This window comes from Stegastes partitus, unplaced genomic scaffold (genome assembly GCF_000690725.1).
Source record: "Stegastes partitus isolate 25-593 unplaced genomic scaffold, Stegastes_partitus-1.0.2 Scaffold368, whole genome shotgun sequence".
Classification (NCBI taxonomy): domain Eukaryota; kingdom Metazoa; phylum Chordata; class Actinopteri; family Pomacentridae; genus Stegastes; species Stegastes partitus.
In genome coordinates this window covers 58,337-78,344 of record NW_007578099.1, presented here as the reverse complement: position 1 = coordinate 78,344, position 20,008 = coordinate 58,337, and the positions used below count along the sequence as shown (strand labels likewise).

At 38.0% G+C, this 20,008-nt stretch overlaps 2 protein-coding genes across 3 annotated transcripts; one reads left to right on the top strand and one right to left on the bottom strand.

Annotated features, from left to right (window-relative positions):
* Positions 1 to 2,047: 2,047 nt before the first annotated feature.
* LOC103359386 (ammonium transporter Rh type B-like) lies at positions 2,048 to 3,490 on the bottom strand. Its single transcript, XM_008284710.1, has one exon. It carries the CDS (start codon positions 3,488 to 3,490, stop codon positions 2,048 to 2,050), a length of 1,443 nt encoding a protein of 480 aa, XP_008282932.1.
* A 907-nt stretch (positions 3,491 to 4,397) lies between these two features.
* Positions 4,398 to 19,163, top strand: arfgap1 (ADP-ribosylation factor GTPase activating protein 1). 2 transcript variants are annotated; one of them, XM_008284655.1, is made up of 13 exons: positions 4,398 to 4,595; positions 8,125 to 8,195; positions 9,788 to 9,897; positions 10,158 to 10,329; positions 10,626 to 10,726; positions 10,826 to 10,912; positions 10,993 to 11,107; positions 11,192 to 11,248; positions 11,373 to 11,405; positions 12,433 to 12,489; positions 14,258 to 14,317; positions 14,865 to 14,920; positions 15,043 to 19,163. In XM_008284655.1, the coding sequence occupies exons 2-13, from the start codon at positions 8,136 to 8,138 to the stop codon at positions 15,380 to 15,382; spliced, it is 1,248 nt and encodes a 415-aa protein (XP_008282877.1). In that variant the 5' UTR covers positions 4,398 to 4,595; positions 8,125 to 8,135; the 3' UTR covers positions 15,383 to 19,163. The 2 variants fall into 2 exon arrangements, with proteins under 2 accessions (XP_008282877.1, XP_008282879.1); XM_008284657.1 differs by lacking the exon at positions 12,433 to 12,489.
* Positions 19,164 to 20,008: the final 845 nt, after the last annotated feature.

The following is a 20,008-nucleotide window of genomic DNA, read 5'->3' as shown; positions in this document are numbered from 1 at the left end:
ACACTTGAGCACATGGCATGAAGAGAATGAATCCTCTCACCATCAAAGCAGACATCAGCACGTTGAGTATGATAAATTGCAGTTTACACAGAAACTTTGCAGAACATTGCTTTCAAAATGCCAATGATTAGATAAGACACTTTGTTCACCCTATCAGTTAATAAAAGACACTGATGATATAGTTAACCTTTGTAACTATAGCAAGCACTTAAATGCAAGCAATCACAGCAGAATGAGCCAACTCCCCCTGATAATTTGTAATCTTTTTTTAACAGCGTGAAAATGTAAGAAATCTTTTTTTATTGACTCGGTTTTATCATTTTACCCAATAATCTGTTGTTAAGCAAGGTAATAAATCAACCTGAATACAGATGACTGTGTGTTAACTTTGCTCTAAAGTTGTGTAAATTAATAAACATGCTAATTAAAGAATCCCATACAGAAGAGGCTGCATCGCTTTGATGTTGTTGATAAGACTTTTGGCAATGGGCAGATGTTTACTGGTTAACAGGTTTACTGCAGATTGAAGATGACAGAGCTGGGTATCACTTCCCGTACGCCAATCAGACTGTTTCTGTTGCATCACACATCAAAACCGTCCAACATTACAAATATTTGGTCATATTCTTCATGCTTTTGACTTGTTAACTCTCTGATATAGCCTGATTATTATTCTTTATTCCAGTACTTGTGTATCTTTTGGTGTATTTTTATTATTATACTTCATTCCTTAATATGTTTGCACCATATTTGCTCACTGTGGAATTAATAAAGGGTTATCTGATCTTATCTTATGATTCATAGTCATTTCATAATATTCTGCAGGTCACCTTGATCTAAGGTCTGCAACATCCAGACAAAAGTGATCTCTGTCAATCTTAGTGCCATAAAAGAGAATGACCTGTCTAAGTGTTTTTGTCTTTTTTTTTTTGACATAAAAAGGTTGAAATGGCACATAAGCTATACAAATTGAGAGGAAGCAATCAACCCCTGACATAGACCACTGAAGACACATAAACTGGCATACCTGATGTGTTTTGCACCCTGTCAAATATAATGACAACAATAGTTTCAAAAGACCAGATAATTTTTGTATAAATGTGTTATAGTATTTATAAATGCCCACTAAATTGTGGAACAACAAAGGAGTTTATGAAGTTGGCTTACATGATGAGAAGGAATTGCCTTTGTACTGACTTGAATTCAGTATAATGATTGCAAGCCTACACTGCTGTCTTTGTGAATATTGTTTAATCAGTGCAGTGATCACTACTGACTGTAAAAAGTGTCCGATTCACCAGATAGTGCTGCTGTATCCTTGAGATTACTAAAAAGCATGATGCCACTGAAGATGCCATGTTTATCTTTTATTCTGCTTCCATTTTTCCAACATTATACTCAAAGTTTTTTATTGGCTTATTTGAATGTGAATGATTAATGCGTGCAAAGCCCAATAATGAAATATGCAACACATAGGAGATGATGTATGGTCAACATGCACTGGCTAACTGCAAACAGCTTTTTATACCATAAAAAGGAGGCACTGAGTTAGTATTAATCTAAAATAAAACAAATGAAAAAATATGAAGCTGTGGATTGTTTTTAATCAATAATCAGAGAATATGAGCTAAATATGTTCCATAAAAAGTGTGTTACAGAGAACGTTATAAGAAATGAACATGATGCATTGGTCTCTTCCTAAAATTCTTTATTTCAGATGCAATGTATGAAATATGACATATTACAAACTGCCATATTACAGACTTTTATTTGTCTATTTTACATAAAAACAAAACACAAACAGTGTAAACAGCATTTGTTTAGTGTCCCCAGATATTTATTATCTCTTCATAATGATCACTCTCCCTGTGCCACAAACATAGCAACACTTAGGTGAAAATATCAACATGTTTAAATATTGGAATGAAATGAAATGAAAAATACTTTATTTATCCCAGAAGGGAAAGGAAAATTTGTGATGTTAATAATTTAAAAATGTGTAAATCTTATATACATCAAAACTGACTCACTAAAATGCTTCAAAACCTCAGACTTTAGCATCACAAGTCATTTGTCCCTTTTCATCAGGGTTCACAGGGGTCTTCAGCACTTCTGCGCTGTCAAAGTCAGAGGGCATATCAAAGAAAACCTCATCATCAAAACAGTCCTCGTCAGACGGCGATGCCATGAAAGACATGTTCATGATGAATCCAGTGAGTACCCCACCGGCTGCAGATGCTGCAATTGTGGAGAAGATCGCTGCAACCTGGTAAAGAGCTTGTTCCTGTGCAGTACGGCCCAAGCCGGGTTTCAGGCCAGGTATCAGCTGCTGCAGCTCCAACAGCTTCGGATCTCCCTCAGGCGGAGCTCGATGGGAAAAGATCTGATACATACTGGGCCCGTAGGTTTCCTCGGTGGCTAGGAGGATGGCACAGATCCCTGCTGTGGATGATATGAGGCCAGTGAGCCCGTGGAGATTGTGAATGCCACACTGGTCCTGGATCCTCATGCGTCGGGCCAAAAAGGGGGTCAGGTATCTGTAACCAAAGAAGCAGGCGGTGCAGCCCATGACGCCCAAAGCGTATGCAGCTACAGGAGAAATCATCATGTCCACAGAAGCACCGACAGTCACACCGCCTGCCAGAGTCACATTCTGAATATCAGCCATTGTGAACTTCCCTCTCTTATTGAATACTGCAGAGAGAGCAAAGGCGGTGATAGTGGATGAGCTCAGACCTATAAAAGTGTGGAGCACGGCTCTGTGTTGATCGTCACCTTTAATTGTGAGAGCGGAGTTGAATGAGGGCCAGAAAACCCAGAGGAAAAGAGTTCCCATTACAGACAGGATGTCAGAATGGTAACTAGTGGTCTCTTTAGCATGTCCAGCCTTCAGGCCTGGACGATACAGCACAAATGTCACCCCTAGACCAAAGTAGCAGGCAAACAGGTGAATCAGAATAGAGCCACCTGCGTCATTGATCCTGATATATTTCAGCACACCCCACTCTGTCACGGAAAAGATAGGGATCTCTAACAAAGCCATGACCAGGAGTTGAACTGGACTTGTTTTCCCAAGCACAGCCCCGAAGGAGATAAGCACCACAGCACAGGCAAACTCTGCATTCACCAGGTTGATAACCCCTATGTGAATTTTGCCATTGTAGTAAAATTGGAAGAAACCTTGTATGAGGATTGCCCATTGGATCGTGAATGCAGCTGTAAGGAAGTTGAAGACCATCCCACTGAAGCCGTAGAATCGGAAGAAAGCCAGCAGGCAACCGAAGCCAATGAAGATCATCACCTGCACGTCAGCAAAGTAGGGGTAGTCGCGATACATGGAGTTGTCCATCGGGTTGGTCTCGTTGTTTTGCATCTTAGCATTGGCGTTGTCATCGTAAGTGACAAACATAGCATAAAGAATTATCATGACGACCTCCATGACTAACACAAATGCCGGCAGGCGCACCTTCAAACTCGTAGACGCACTCATGTTGATGCAAAGCTCTCGACTAGACAGTTGCTCCCCCAGCTGCAACAACATCCCCTTTATACCTCTTTTTTATCAGATAAGAGCAGCTAATGGCAGGAGGCTGACCGCGTGCTAGACGTGGTTATTTAACAATGCAGCACCTCAAGCAAGAAATGTACTTTAATCCCTTAGTTTCCATACAATTATCTTCTCTCTTCTCCAGCTGTCTTTCATCACAGCCCTATATCAAGATGCATTTCTGATATCAGATTTAAAGCTTATGACTTATAAATTGAAGAAGTTTGAATTACTTTTATACAACATCTAAAAATTGCACATTTTAAACTTTTCAAAAATATACCTTGATTTTTACTACTCTTATTTTCTCCTGATGAAGCTCTGATGAGACAAGCATTACGTGTTACACAGTAAAATGCCAAATGTGATGAAAATTTCATCAGTAGCAGTTTCACATAATAGAGGTAAAGTAACACGTCATTTTGTCTGAAAAAACTTTTGGCCTCATATACCTGTCTTTTCATGGTGAGCAATTGATCATCATTAATATTTTCGTCAATTATGTCAGTTAAGTTTGGGGACAATCGAGGTTTACAATTGCTAACAATAAGAAGATAGGTAGCTGAGGGGTTTGTATGGTGTCTATGGGGAAAACAACCAATGATGGAGAATGTTTCTTGAGTTATCTAAGAAAAAAAAGTGCATCATTATGTCTAACTTTGACAAGAAACATCCATGTTCCTTGTTGAAATTATGCTAAATAAACTGATAGGAAACACCAATAAAGAAAAATATTTCTCTCTCAAACTCCAGTCCTGCAGGTGACAGTGATGCTCCTCAAAGCTGCTTCACAGCCGCCAACGAAACACCGGCGAAGAAGAACCCGCGTCCCATGATGCATTGCACTGCCAACGTATGCAAACAGGAACATGGCTAACGGCGTTTAACATCTGCAGTCTTCTAAATCCTTTTCTGTCAGCCTGACACAGTGTGTGACAGCCCGACACTTGCTGTGTCCCTGCGACAGAAGCAGAGCCCCTGTAGAGTTTATCCTCGGAGCCTTCAGACCGGACTAAAAGCGTCTTTGTTGCTCATCAAATACAGTCAGGTAACGACTCAGTTAGCTAATGTTAGCTCAGGCTAAAGCTAACGTCAGTAATCATGTCATTTCACTGACACGTTAACAGTCGAGTTATGTTCACGTACACAGTCGCGTTAATCATCACTTGAAGTAAAACGTCGGAAAAGAAAAAACAATATCATTTACAATAGACGTTAACGGATGTTGGAAATATGTAGTGTTATTTTTTCTGTCAGACCGTTGACACGACAGCAGAGCTCTGTGAGGCTGTTTGTTTAAACATCACAGTGATTGAATTTCGCTTAAAGACAAAAATCGTCATGACCCGATACTCTATTCAGACATGTTATTGTAGCTAATAATTACAGTGACGCCCACAAATTATTCATGCCAAATTTTTTGTTATAGTGAATTCTTGTTTGACGGATAGGTTTCTTCTGGCTGGGAAATGCATGAACAAGTGACAAAATACACAAAGGCATTGTGTTAGAAATGAATTTTTACAATTTGTATTTGTTCTTTTTACTAAAATCATTTGCATTCCTTGAAATTGTTTGAGAGAATGCAAGAAGTTTCTATACCATTCCAAGTGGTCCTGGTGATTTGTACCAGTATTTGTCAGTTTTTAGTCTCTTGCTGGTATAATATGTCACTCAGATGGGGAAAAACTGTAAAGACATGTGTAAGTGGCCACAGTGCAAATCATAATCAAAAAGTACAAGGACTTTTACACTGTGAAGAATCTCAGAGGTCATTGTAGGAAGCCAAAAGTGATCCATGTGCTGGTACCAGTGGTTCTGCAAGAGGCCAAGAAAAATCCAAGGATCACCCCCAAAACAATCTTCATGAATCTGAGTAGTTCTGTTATCAACATCTCAATAAGACACTGCAGCAGACATTGTGCAAGGCTGTTCTGCATAGATATCCACCTCCACTTCTCTAAGACAGGCACACAACAGCTCACATAGCATTTGTAAAAACTAACTTGGATAAAGAAGAAAGCATTTGGTCATCAGTTCTGTGGGTGAATGAGATGAAGATTAGGTTATTTGGCCACAGGGTTGTGGGTTTAGTTTGGAGGAGGAAAGGAAGTACATTAAACCCCAGGAACACCATTGCTGTGGTCAAGCATCATGGTGGGAATGTGTCTATGGATCAGGTGACTTTGTCAAAGTAAACGACATCATGGGAAGAGAAGACTGCATGAATATTCTGGAGGAAAACATCAGGCAGTCGGCGGAAAAACTTGGCCTTGGGCAGCATCAAACTGTTTAATAAGGCAGTGATTGGGGGGGGGCATGCAGCTAAAGTGGTCAAAAAAAGCTTAACAGAAGACAATATGAGTATTTTGGAGCTGACTGGAAGGGGTCCAGATGTGAATCCCGTCAAGAATCTGTGGAGGTACTGAAGACCAGAGTGATGGCAAGATAAACTTCCGTCTGCAAAGATCTGCGAATTGTCCCAAAAGATCTGTGGAATAGAATTTAATGGAGATATGCAGAAACCTTGTGAGCAATTAACCATTTCATGCTTTGGTGGGCAATAAAGCTGTTACTTGTGATTGCCAAGAAAAACTATTAGTAGTTTCACCACAAGGAAACATAGAAATACTAGAAAAGTGTCGTTAACATTTCTATCACAATGTCATACTGGCTTTTGTCCCTTGTTTATGCAGTTTTTAGCCAGAAGAAACCTTGGGTCAAATAACAGTTAACTATAAATCAACATTTGTAATGGGTATGAACGATTTGGAGCTTAACTGTACTTAATTGCAGCTATTTGCTTTTAAGTTTTGCTTGAACAGAATCTCAACAACATACAATTATACATTTAAAAAAACATGATTAAGCAGCTGCCTTGCTATTGAGGACAAATGAGAAGTTTGTTTTTGACAGAATATCCAAATGTCTTAGTTGTGCAAGACCACTCTTTAGAACATGAGACTTTTATTTGCTGATATATTTTCCAGCTGTCTGTGTTGCTGCATTTTTGAAGGGTGCCTCTCTGTGAAAACATTACACTTGCCGGTGAAAATCATACTGTTCAGTCGAAAATGCCCACAATTGCAGAAGTTATACTCTGTACTGGACTGTTCCAGTAATTTTTGGATTGTGAAATCGGTATCAGAGCAACAAAAAATGAGTTTTTAAAAGTGATTAATCTTAAAGACTTTCATCCAGCAACAATAACACTGCCCGTTTCAGGCTTTTGAAACAGGAAGATAGACTTCTTTTCTCTTTTTCTCTTTGTTATTTCATTACGTATTATATTTATATACGTGCTTACGTGTTGGTCGGGCAATACTATCCAATACTATTTGACATACTCGATAGCTCCACTTCAAACAATTATGGTCCTAGAATATGTTGATATGACAATGACTTCTGTGACACTTTTCATGTGACACTGAAGTAATGTTTGACTCTGTTGGTGTTTTTAGGAATTTCTCTTGATCATTTTAAGTAGATAAAATCATTTTGACCAGTCACAGTAAGAAAAGCACAGATTTAGGCAATGCAGCATATGATGGCTGAAAACGGTAGTTTACAGGGACAGAGCTATTGTTGATCTTACTCGTAAAATCTGTGCTTATGGAGCAGAGATTATAGTTGTGACTAGGCAGCCATACCACCATCACTGATGTCATATCATCCTGGTAGTTACTCCATTAATCACCAAGTTGGTTTGAAGGCAGTAAGATTCATTGCTGATCGCCGCTTGGTGCATGCTGAGTAGACGTCTGTGGGACTGGTTTCTGATTTGCAGAGGTGTCACAGTGCCATGGACACCTCATGAGATCGAGGCAGCTGGAGGAATTTATTTACTCTCAAATTGGTTTCTGGGCAAGTTTAATAACTGAAGTTTATTTGTTAAAATAATATATGTTAAATATAGGCATAAAACCTCCTGTTGAGTGATAATGACAAGTGATTAATGCTGCAATCACTATATACAATGACATATTGGATGCCTTATCTCTCAGAGCATCCACATCAGTAGACAAGAGTTATCTGTTTAAAAAAAAAAAAAGTTTGATAGATTATCATATAGCAACTTTTTCAATTTATCAGCAGTAACTTGTGTTGTGATGAATATTTAGCTGTCTTCCTTTATCATTCTGGAAAGGCTTTACTGCAGCTTTTTGTAACTTCTCCTGGCTGCAGCCTCCTGCTCTCATCCACTTTCCAGGCAAGGCACAATTAATCTCAAACAAGCCTGCTGTCTGTGGAGAGGGTCCAGTTCTCTTTTTGATTACATCATCAGTACAACAGTTTCTCTTATTGCTTTCCAGTCTTTGGAGAGACATTGGTTCAAATCCACAAATTAAAACTGACCACTGTTATACACTATAAATTAAGAGGACACTCCAGTAGGAATATGTGATTTCAGTGTGTAATAACACTTTGATATCGGTGCCATTTTATTCAATTTGTTGACATTATCGCTTGCTAACATGAAGCTGAGTTGGGGAGTATTAATTCCCAGCAGTTTGTATTCATATTTTACTAATTATCTTTCAGTAATAAAATGTTGTACCTTAACAATTGTCTTTCAGTGCGGGTCATCATGGCGAGTCCAAGGACCAGAAGAGTTCTGAAGGAAGTGAGAACCCAGGATGAGAATAATGTAAGTCCTCGTGGCAGGTTTTTCACGTGGCTTATTTTCACTGCTTAGTCAAACTCATGTCACCTCATTAGACCATTCTTCACATAGAAGGTAACAGGTGTTTGGGAGGCTTGCAATGTAACACTTTCTCACTGTACTTCACAAATAAATGGCAAGAGTAATTTTTCGGTGGGGATTTTACTGCCAGTGGACATTTTGTCAGCCTGTAGCTTTGGCAGTAGCAGTAGGACAAGTGTAATGTCTCCTACCCAAAAATATGTATTATGTTGTTGATGATGTTATTGTTCTGTATTTTTCAGATGATAATAATACATTTTATTTATAGTATGTAGCATTTTTCAAAGCAAAGCTACAGATCATGTAGTGTCTTCCCTTTCTACTCTCAGTGTTTTCAAAATCACCTTCACTACAACAACAATAGTAACCTATCATACTAAAACCTTTAGCTTTGTGTAGTAAGGCAGCCCTGATATATATATATATATATATATATTGGTGAATTAGCCATTTTAATCATAATTATCACCTACATGTAAGCAAAAGTTCTATCCAACATTTCCAATATCACTACTGTAAGGGTACACCAAAGTTGCATCATTTGCTTAGCTCTGCCCAATGTGATTGTGATTGGTTTAAAGAAATACAAACAAGCAAGAGTGTTGCTTCCCTCATAGGAGAATGACAATGAGGTTCAGCCAGACCATTCTGCTCTACAAGAATACTTTTGTCTTTGCTTAATTTGTTTATGGCTCCATCCATCTGTTATATACAGTCGATTTGCTTAACAAAAACAGAAAGGAATGACAAAATATTAATTAAAAAAAGAAACAGATAATAGAACTGATGAAAATATAATAAGCTTATACAAAAAATATATAACATGTCAAAAGCAGGATAATAAGCATCTCATCAAATGTTCATAAAGGCTGTCTTAAAAAATGTTTTTTTTGTTTTTTGTTTTCTTAAAGAACAGATTTAAAGTACACTGAAGATGTTGCCAGTCTGATGTCAGTAGTGTGATTTATTCCACAGTTTGAGTGATCCATCAACAAAGGTCCAGTCAGGTGGTCACCTATGGTCACTAGCAGAACCCCATCCATTGATCTAAAGTGAACATTCAGGCTTTTCAGTGCTTATTCAGCCCTTGATGTGATTTGGAGCAAGGCCATTTAATGCTTTAAAAGGGATAAGTTGAATTTTAAAATTCAATGCGGAGTGTAACAGGCAGCCAGTTGAAATTGGCAAGTATCTGAGAAATATGTTTATATCTTGGTGCCAGTTAAAATGACATACTAAGAAAAAAGCATCCCATTGCAACTCAAGTAAAGAAAATAGGTTTTAATAGAAGATTAGTCATCTTTTTGCCTTTGGACAAAATATAAATATTTACTCCCAAGAATCTCCTCCAGTATAAAATGTTTGTAGTAGTGAGATATGTAGGTTTTCCTGATTATTTGGCAACATTTGTGTCTTACAGTGAAATGGTGTGTAAATATTTTCCAAACCAATGCAGGGTCAGACTACAATGTATTTTTTTTGCATAATGATACATAAATTAATTAACTGTTGAATACCTGTTGTTTTCTTTTCAGCTGTGTTTTGAGTGTGGGGCTTTTAATCCTCAGTGGGTTAGTGTGACGTATGGCATTTGGATTTGTCTTGAGTGTTCTGGCAAGCACCGGGGCCTGGGAGTACATCTCAGGTAAGAACAGTGGAATGCACAACAGATTTTGCCAGCTAATGTAATGTAATGCTCAGATTATTAAAGTATCTGTGTGACACCAGTGTGAATAATCTGTTGGGAATGCATGGAAAAGTTTTGTGATTAAGTTCCATGATTGTAGCAGCTGTGTTTACCAGCAACTGAACAGGCCAAAGAAGACAGCATATTCCTTCCATTCATTACCGATGCTCGAATCCAGCCTGACAGTGTTTAATTTAACACTTTTGCCCAATCTGCAGTTTTGTGCGCTCGGTCACCATGGACAAGTGGAAAGATATTGAACTTGAGAAAATGAAAGCGGGAGGAAATGGAAGATTCCGCTTGTTTCTTGAACTCCAAGATGATTATGACCCCAACTGGAATTTACAGGAGAAATACAACAGTCGAGCCGCTGCGCTCTTCAGGGACAAGGTGAGCTGCACAGGGCCAAAATTCAATGATTAAAATTTGCTCAGTTGTCCTGCAAAATCCTAATTTATTTCATTAGTATGTCACTGTGGTAGGTGATGTTACACTGATGTTGTGTATTTTGGAGATCTGAAATGTAATAGGTTAATTGACAAGTTTATAAAAAGAACAAATGTGAAATAGATATTATGGTCGAAGAATGTTTCAGTGCTAGTTGAGGTTCTGTGAGATCTCCAGTTTGCCAGGACGTCTCCTGTTAATCAGAAGAATTCACATTTTTTCGACACGCTATATGACAGGTTGCAACTTTGGCAGAGGGTAAGGAGTGGTCCATTGAGACGTCCCCTGCCAGAAATTGGACATCTCCTCAACCCAAGACTAGCCTTTCATCGTCTCATCGGTAAAAACGAATTACATTTCAAACATTTAGCTAATAGTGTGTGTAATGCCACATACAGAACAGTCTTCAAAGCAGTGGATTCTCATTTCTTTAATGTAGCTCTGGAGGACCTGGACAGAACTCAGCGAAATCTAGCGACAAAGCCTTTGAAGACTGGTTAAGTGACGATGTAAACTCCTATCAGAGGTACATTTTTGAGGTGCTTTTCTTGTATTGTGTTCTGTGAAGGGAGTGATTTTCTAAAATGATTTTTCATGCTTCAACAGTGGAGGTGGTTACAGTGGAAATCAAGAGAATCGATATGTTGGCTTTGGGAACACAGTGACCCCGGAGAAGAAGGAGGATGACTTCCTGAACAATGCTATGACTTCTATTTATTCAGTAGGTCATAGTATACATCTTCTGGGTAAGTTGTACTTTTTATTGTTTCTCCTGTTAACTATTTTTTATTCTATTTTTTGTCAGGGTTGGAGCAGTTTCACTGTTGGAGCTAGCAAATTTGCTTCTATTGCCAAAGATAACGTAAGTATGTTTCCACAAGTGTGATTTCATAGTGTTTAAGTTCTGCATTGCATTTCTTGTTAAAAATAACAATGCGTATATAAAAGTAATTATTTTTCTTTTAACCTTTTCCTCCCACATACAGACTTCTAAACTGGCAAATCAAGCAACCTTAAAGGTAAGATGAATGTAGTCGCAGATAACCTGTTATTGGTGCTGTTAGTCTGTCAGGATTGCATTTAACCTAAGTTTCCTCTGACTTCCTTTATCAGTTATACTGAGTATTCCTCTCCTACCTGAGGGTATTAGCATTCACAAATTGTGTGCTCTTAATAGATAATGTAATCTTTCAAGCTTTAATAACTGTGTTACTACTTTAATATCTCTTTGCCCTCTCTGGATGTAGTTAAGGGGCTATAAAGCGCCCCCAGAACCGGTAAAGCAGTTTATAGGTGCATGGCGCTTTTTCACATCATGTTTTTTTATTTGCTTATTTTTTAAAATATGCATTACTTTACCCATTCTTTATATTTTGTCAGCTTGTCAGTTCTTCTATTTTATTGCAGTCAAACAAACATTTTGCAAAATGTTGGTGAATGTCATCTTCACATGCTTCTGTTTGGTAATGCTAATACAAGGCAATGTGTCAGTCCTGTTACATATATTTTGAGTTTATGGATAACCTTTGACAGGTGGTATTTGTACTGTGAGATATGATATATTAGGGGATAGGGATCTGTGATAATTCCTACCCTTAATATAGAAATGAACAGAGGAACTGTTCACTCATGTCCATTGATAATCGGTTATCCATTCATGCATGTCAGTTCTTGTGTTCACTGCTAACACTGCTGACGGGGGGTAATGGTCTGTAAAAACACTTTAGTAAACTTCTCTAAAGTTTGGCACTTGATCAATATCTGGTAGGTTTTTGAGACAAAAAAAATCCTTCATGCAACCTGTTACTGTTGCAAGAAGGATGTGTAAAGCAAAGATGTTGTGTTTTATTGGTATTGCAGCTATGCCCTCAAACTGCTGCTAGTTTTTTGAACCATTACACCCTCTAGTGCTTGTTCAGTGTCATGGTGAATGGGAATGATCAGTCTCTTCATGCAACTGCAGAACAAGCAGCTCAGTGTCTTGCAGTATTTGAATGTTAAACTGTGTTTCATTCAAGTGAACTCTCCTCTCTGACTTCCAACTAGGCCACTGAGTTAGGACAGACATTAAATGAGAATGTTATCAAACCTACCCAAGAAAAGGTAACATTGATGTTTGAAGTTGTTGATTTGGTGGTGGGATGCAGTGCTTTAGACAAAGAACAGCTTCAGATGTGAATGTGCTATTTTCTCCACTGCTTGTGTGTGCTAGTTTATCTGCTTTATGCCAGCTTACATTAAACGACAAAACCTGCGGTTGCAAAAAACAGTCCTTTGTTTCTCCCAGTCAGTGACTCAGCCATGAGATTTGCAGCCGTGTACAGCTGTGAACTGTTTATTTGAGAGCTTGTGTGAGTCAGTGTGAACTGTCAGCACAGTCACTGGATGAAAATTAAAGTACATTTAAATTTTTTTGACCAGGCAAAGTCTTTGTTCAAATATCATGCCTCATTTCAAGGTAGTCAGTTTTCAATCTTGAGCTTCTCTGTGCTGAAAAACTATACTCCATATCATTTCAGTGTTACATACGCATTCGTTTTTTTTACATTAGCAATTTTTAGTCTACACTGGCATGTGACGCAGTGTTGTAATGGAAATATCAGTGGTGCAGTTAACAAAAATGTTTTAAGTTTTGCTCCAGGGCTGGTTTATAGCTCTCTTTACAAATGAAGTAATGAAAATTGAATACGCAGAGCTTAAACAGATGTACATTGATCAGCCACAACATTCAAACCACCTGCTTAACACGGTGCAGGTCCCCCTCCTGCCACCAGAACAACTTTGACCCGTTGGGTCATGGACAGGAAACCTCTGGTGGTGTCCTGTGGTAACTGGCAGTGCATCCTTGTGGGTATTGGGGTGGGGTCTCTGTGGATCAGGCTTGTTCTAGTGCATCCTGCAGATGCTCCAGATGCTCAGACGGGGATCTGAGGAGTTTTGGGCCAGGCCGACACAGTGGCTCTTGGTGGTGTTCCTCAAGCTGTTCCTGAGCAGTCTTTACAGTGTGATGGGATGCATTGTTCTGCTAGGGGAGGCTGCTGCTGTTGGGATGTATGAAATCATAAAATTTGGTTCACTTTACTTGCGTACGGTGGTTTTAATGTCATGGCTGATCATCATCATCTGGCTGGGCCACTGAAATTTTGCCAGAAATGTACTCAGTCTTAACTGATCAGGGCAAAAGAAAACTGAGGCTTCTTCAATGGGGAAATTCTCCTATTGCCATCAGTAAACATAAAATGACACAACCGAGAGCTCCTCATTTGAAAACAGTTGCTCACTGTCTTTGTAGATTTGATGCGTTTGAGCTTTGACATTGAGGCAAGCTTTGTTTCTGGCATTATGTATGAACTAAATACTAATTTGCTGTCCCTGAGGAAGTGGTGAGTGTTTTCCCACATAAATGCTTCTGCGTAACAGCTTTAACTTTGACTTTGTCAAATGAGTAGCTCCTGGATGTGTCTTTTAATGGGATCAAATGAGTGCTGTTTACCTGTAAATAAACATACAGGTCCTCATAGATCCAAATCCATGAAGTGTACCTTAGAATTGACTTTTTAATTATAACATTAATAAAAAACGATTTAAGAAAATCTATCCAACATTAAACAAGATGCTTTTGTCTTCTAATGTATAGTTGGCACTGCTGGTTTAAGATATCTGTATTATGTGTTTTTTTTTCTCTCTTTAAAAAACAAAAAAACAATTTCTCTTTTTTTCCCCATGTTAATTATCAGTGTTGTTAACAAAACATGCCATCACTACTCTCACAATCAAAAACTAACAGTTTACAACATGTTCTATATGACAAATGTATTTAAAGAGCAATTCTTGTTTTTGTTAGTTTTTAATAATAATTTGGCTCATCCAGGTGAAAGATGGCAAATTACTAGATGAAATGGCAGTCAGCATCTCTGGGCTGGCAAACAAGGTAGGAGGGGCAGATATCTGCCATACTGTACGATGCAAAACCAGCCTCCTGAGTGAGGAAGAGCAACCCAGAGCCAACGTATTTTGATTTATCTGGGTCTCTTAAGTCCACAAACAGTATGCATAAATGCAGAGGTCCCCTCTCTATATTGTAACCCTCCAAGGAGACTGGTTTTGCAAGTTGATGAATGTTTGAATAATACTAATTCAATGTAATCTCTCATTTTTCTTGCTGCCACTTTTATTCTGGTGGTGAGTACACTGTAGTGAACTGTTAGGATGTAAAACTGTAAATAAAAACAGTGGTGTAAAAGTGAAACAAGTTTATTTGTGCAGTCTCAGTATTACTGCTTCTATGACTTGCTTAAACTAGTCTTTGAGTGGCTAACATTCCTGTTTATAATATTTAGGTTTCTTCAGTTAACACTTATTACACTTCTGCAGTTTAGGCCTTTGGATTATTTTTTAAATATTATCCATTGATTTCAAAGTCATTGTGTGTTAACACTTCAGGCAACATCAACATAATAGTTGTCTCTGCTGCTTAGGTTCAGGGAGCTGGTGCAAAATTGACTAATCTCTTCTCTGGAAAACCGGAAGATGGGTAACAAAAACTACTTCATACAAATTAAGCAAACAGCAAAATCTTTAGCAATATATGATCTGTGTGAATAACGTGATACGTGATTTCTTAAAGCATTTCTTCATGTTTACTACTGTGTTCAGGTCTGCTGGAGAGAGCTACCAGAACATGGATGCCACTGAGGGATATCAAGGCAGTTCAAGCCAGCCTGTGGCAAAGGACTTCTGGGAAACCTTTGGCAGCAACAGCTCTTTAAAGGCCAAGAAATCTCCCAGCAGTGACAGCTGGACCATCGCAGATAATTCTGCAAAGAAGAGCTCTGACAGTTGGGACAATTGGGGCTCCGAAGCAGCGTCCAACAACAAACACAGCACAGAAGAGAGCTGGGAGGCCTGGGACAACAACTGGGAGAACGCAGATGGTAAGACGAAGAAGAGTCCTACGAAACCTGCTGAGGAAGCCTGGGATAACGCAGACTGGTAGTGACCACACAACCATACATCTCACCTTTTTCCTACTCTGGCCTTTTCCCTCTGTGTCTCTCCCGCTGTTCATCTCACTGGCACTTTCAGGGAAAGAGCTGCGTCAGCTTAGTTCCTGTTAATGCAATCAAAATATATTTACTAAACATCCAAGAAACAATGAATGAAGCCCAGGGATAATTTTAGCTCATTACTAAATGAATATTGTTAAAAAATACAACTATGTTGACCTGCAGTCCTGTATTTTATTGTAAATTGCCTTCATCACAATGAATTAAATTAAATCAGTGTAGATAACGTCATAACTCGCTGCCTGGGATCCCCAAATATAATACTCTTAAAGGTGAACAAGCCAGTGTTTATACTGTATCATGGGTGTCATGATGCTGGTTTTGAATTCACCACATAAATAAAATGATGCATGAAAGAGAAGATTGGATGTTGTAAATATGAATCGTTGTAAATACAGTATGATTGATTGAACACTAATCACACTATTTCTGTGTTTAAGTTAAACCCTTAGACCTTTTGCACATTTTGGTTTTGTAAAATTGATTTTGAAATGCATTTTTGACAGAATAAAGCCCTTTCCATACTGTAGTCACAGTGTTATATTAAATTAACAGACCAAACGGTCATCATGACAAATTGGCTACCATTAATCACTATCTGTGTGAATATGTACAATTTAAATAAAATAATCTAATGTATAATCAGGTAGGACTAAATGACCCTCATAGTATTATTTTTTATTTTATTTTTTTGTAAAAATAAATAAATAAATAAAATGTGCAAATAGTTGATGGATTCCATATCAGCAGAGATATGCTGATACAACATTGTCATGTTATCAGGACCAGAAGAGGATACAACACAATGCTAAGGAGTTTGAGGTGCCCCAAAAAAATAGGTTTATCAGTAATTGCCCCCCTGCTAAAATAATTAAGTTGCTTTAGGGTAAATGCACATATGATATCACATGTTATTATGCACACAAGCTTACAACTTAGATTTTTGTCATATTTCATGATTTGATCATTGCAACATTGACCTTTTTAAAACTCACTTTGATTGGTTAATACAATAATTTAATTTTACCCCAATTATTTTTCCCATCTTCACTGTCTGTCAATAACAGCGGGGCAAAACCTGTCTAACTCACAAGTCACATGTTCACTGCAAAGGTCTGGATTTATTTTAGCACCTTCCCAACATCATATTATGATTATTTCACACATTCTTGTAAGTAATGTTACTTTATACTGCAAGTAAATAAGCAACGGTTTGTTAACTTACCGTATAGTTGAGATGAAACAGTTTGGGTTAAAAACAACAAGACATATATATTATATGCCAAGTATACCTGCCAATACCGGGGGAGAGCAGGGGGATTTATTGCAATATTATACTATGTATTGTTGTTTTTTGTTTGTTTCTTTATTTGTTTTTATCCTCATGTTCGGACCCTGAAGCTGGCTGACTTATTAAATTGAAATTTGGTGTAGATATACTCTCAAATAAGACCTCACACAGTCAGTACAGGCTGTATTTACTTGTAGAATCGTTTAAACCAGGCTCAGGTTGGACAAACTTGCATTCTCTAAACCGTAGCACCATCAACCATCATTGGACAAAATAAATAGTCTTATTCATAATTTTTGCAGTTTTGTTTTCAAAAGATATAGTGTGAGATTTTGATTTAATTAATGTCTAAAGATTATATTGTAGATAATACATAAAAGTTCCTCTCTGCAGGGTAACTATACGTACTGTACGTGAGAGTGAAGGTTGTGACTCAGTAACTGGATGCAGGTGGGGATTGTAGAGCGAATTGTTGTCGTCATGCTGTTGTAACTGCTGACCTGTGAGCCTGTAACTCGTGATCTCAGCTGAAGAGACGGCCATTGTAAATTTCATCTCGTACGAAGCAACTCTGTGAACTGCATCAAGTTTCATTGCACCTTGGTCATTGTGAATTGTGAGGTTTTGGTGTCACAAATACCTTCACACTTGTATTAACATCTGAATTGCGGGGCAACGTTAATGAGGCTCATTATACATTGGATGCTTAGGTGGTCATAGCTCTCAAACGCTTGTTAGGAATTAATTTAATCTACCTTGTGCATCCTTCAGATTAAGTGGCAGCTGCACTCACATTGTTCATGGATGCAAATGTATTTTGAAAAGTTCACTGTTACAACAAGAAGAAAGGTCATCTGGTTATACACAATTTCAGTGAGGTGCCTGGGTTTATATATAGGCCAGTTTTGCAGCACCTAATATTCTGTGTGGCCATTGATTCCCAGTAACTCTAAAACATGTAAACAAACCTTAAATTAAGTACTATGGTACCAGTTACACATCTGGTTTTGGCTTCAGTTGATCTACACTTTAAATTCTTGGAACTGATATCGGAAGACAACGTCACATGCTTATCTGATTCTTTGAACCTCGGTGTCTGCTGTCATCAGTCAGTAGTCATATATTATCTGCTTGCAGAGCCTTCAACCAGTGCAACGCAGCTACAGGATTGTTCATTATTTGGGTGTTAACATTTTGCGGTGCTCCTAAAAGCAGTCCTCATCAGGCCTCATGACTGATCAAAAGGTTTTACTACCATGTGTTTCAAATAGTGAAGGATAAATCCTGGAAACTGTGTTCCATGCAGATTTTCCTACCTCTAACAAGTGTTCAGTTTACTGCCTGCTTTTCAGTTTGTTTTTTTCTTAATCCTGCAGCATTGTTTTGATGTAGACCTTATTACCACTGTTTTGATTTTCTGTGGCTCATTTTTGTCTTTGTTCAAATAAGTGTGTAACAGCAAAGCCGCAAACACCCGTCTACAGTGTTGATGTGTTTTCAGTGACAATGCAATGCTGTTAAAAAAAAAAAAAAAAAAAAAAGGTCACTCCTGGAAAATTTGTGTCGCTGAACCTCGACAGTCGTGTTCATGTATGGTCATGTGTTAAAAGCCTTAAACAGCTGTGTTTGCTTTCTGTTGAAACTGATGTCGGTTTGCTTGTGTGTCTCTGATGCTGTGAGGTGTACATGTCAGTAAATGATCATTTAAGATGCATCGCTGCCATCAACTTTTCCTTTACTACTAAAGCTTTATAGTATGTCACTTAATTTGGTTTTATTTTATGATGGCGTGACATAAAACATGGAAACTGCCAGGAAACAAACAAAGTGCTACGACATCTCACCATTTTAAAAGGGACACATTTGAACAGTGTCTGAAAACTTTAAAAAAAAGCTTAGTTCTGAGAGACCGTAGTGTTTCATTTAGGGAATGTCCTATTGGGTTTACTGCTACTCTTGATTCATGGACAAACTGCAGAATGTATTATTGAATGAAATGCGTCTAAATGACGTTGATATAAAGTCAGGATTTTTTTTTTTTTTAATAAAAGTGTATTTGTGATGTGATGCTTTTGCCACATTATCTAAATTTAATTCTAAACTTTCCAGAGGAGCAGTTTAGCTCAGTTTCTGTGCCTGTACAACAGTTGAGATTGGGTATGTTTGTGTTTGTTGATGAAGCTAATTATGTCAGAAATACTATTTTTGATGTAATGCATGACATGTGATGTGGAGCTAAAATACATTCAGTTGTCTCCTCAGTGAACTTAAGTGCAGTTGTCCGCTTGCCCCCTCGAGTTTCACCAGCAGCCATCCTATGAGGTGAGCCAGTGTTACGTACTACCCCCTTGAGGCTGTGGATATTTTTCCTGTACACATGGTTTCTGTGTAAAATAAATATGTATTGTGTCGTGACTGTCTGTGTGGTGCAGAATGTAGAGTCATTTGTTGACCATTTATATTTTAGCGGTCACAACTAACCGATATTTATCATTATTGGCTCAGAAATGTCACATCCACACATCGGTAGAAAGATTAGAATGAAACGTAGGCTGCAATGTTTGCAGGAATTTCCATGAACAGCATTTGTAAATGTAGATGGTGAGATTTTTTGTAATCACACAGCTGTGAAATCCTGTGTCGGCACAAAACAAGCAGAGAGAAAACGGGGCAATTGAAGGCCACACATTTTAGTCATATTCTCAGCTTTGTTTTCTTGGTTTGGGCTTTATTGTTGCAACCTTACTTTCAAAAAGAGAAAATATTGTGTTTAGTGTTTGCTACTGAACAACCTGGTGCTTTTGACATTTTTTTTTAATTAGCTACCAAGTGGAGAAAAATGAACGCCCCCTTTTAGAACGGGGCTTCATCTGACAATCTCTGTGCTTTAAAATGAACAAAAGGGAAACATGCTAAGCCTTTAGTGCAAATGTGGATGAGCACCGATTCCTATTTAAAAAAAAAAAAAATCATTCTTAAATTTACTTCTATCTCTGAAGTGCCCTGTTTTTAATTTGATGTATATACAATGTTTATAAATGTTACTTCAGTTATTAATAATTTAACAAAGATGTACAACCTCTTTGGAAAAAAAGTAAAGTTTAAATAGAGTGTTCTTATATATTCATTAACCAGGCTTGAGCCTCTCTCCCCTCACCCTCCACCATAGACACTGACTTAGTGCCTTACATTAAACTTTTAAAAGCAAAATGATCACCCTCTGTACATTCTAAGTTGTTCACACCATGTACTGTCAGGTTTCACT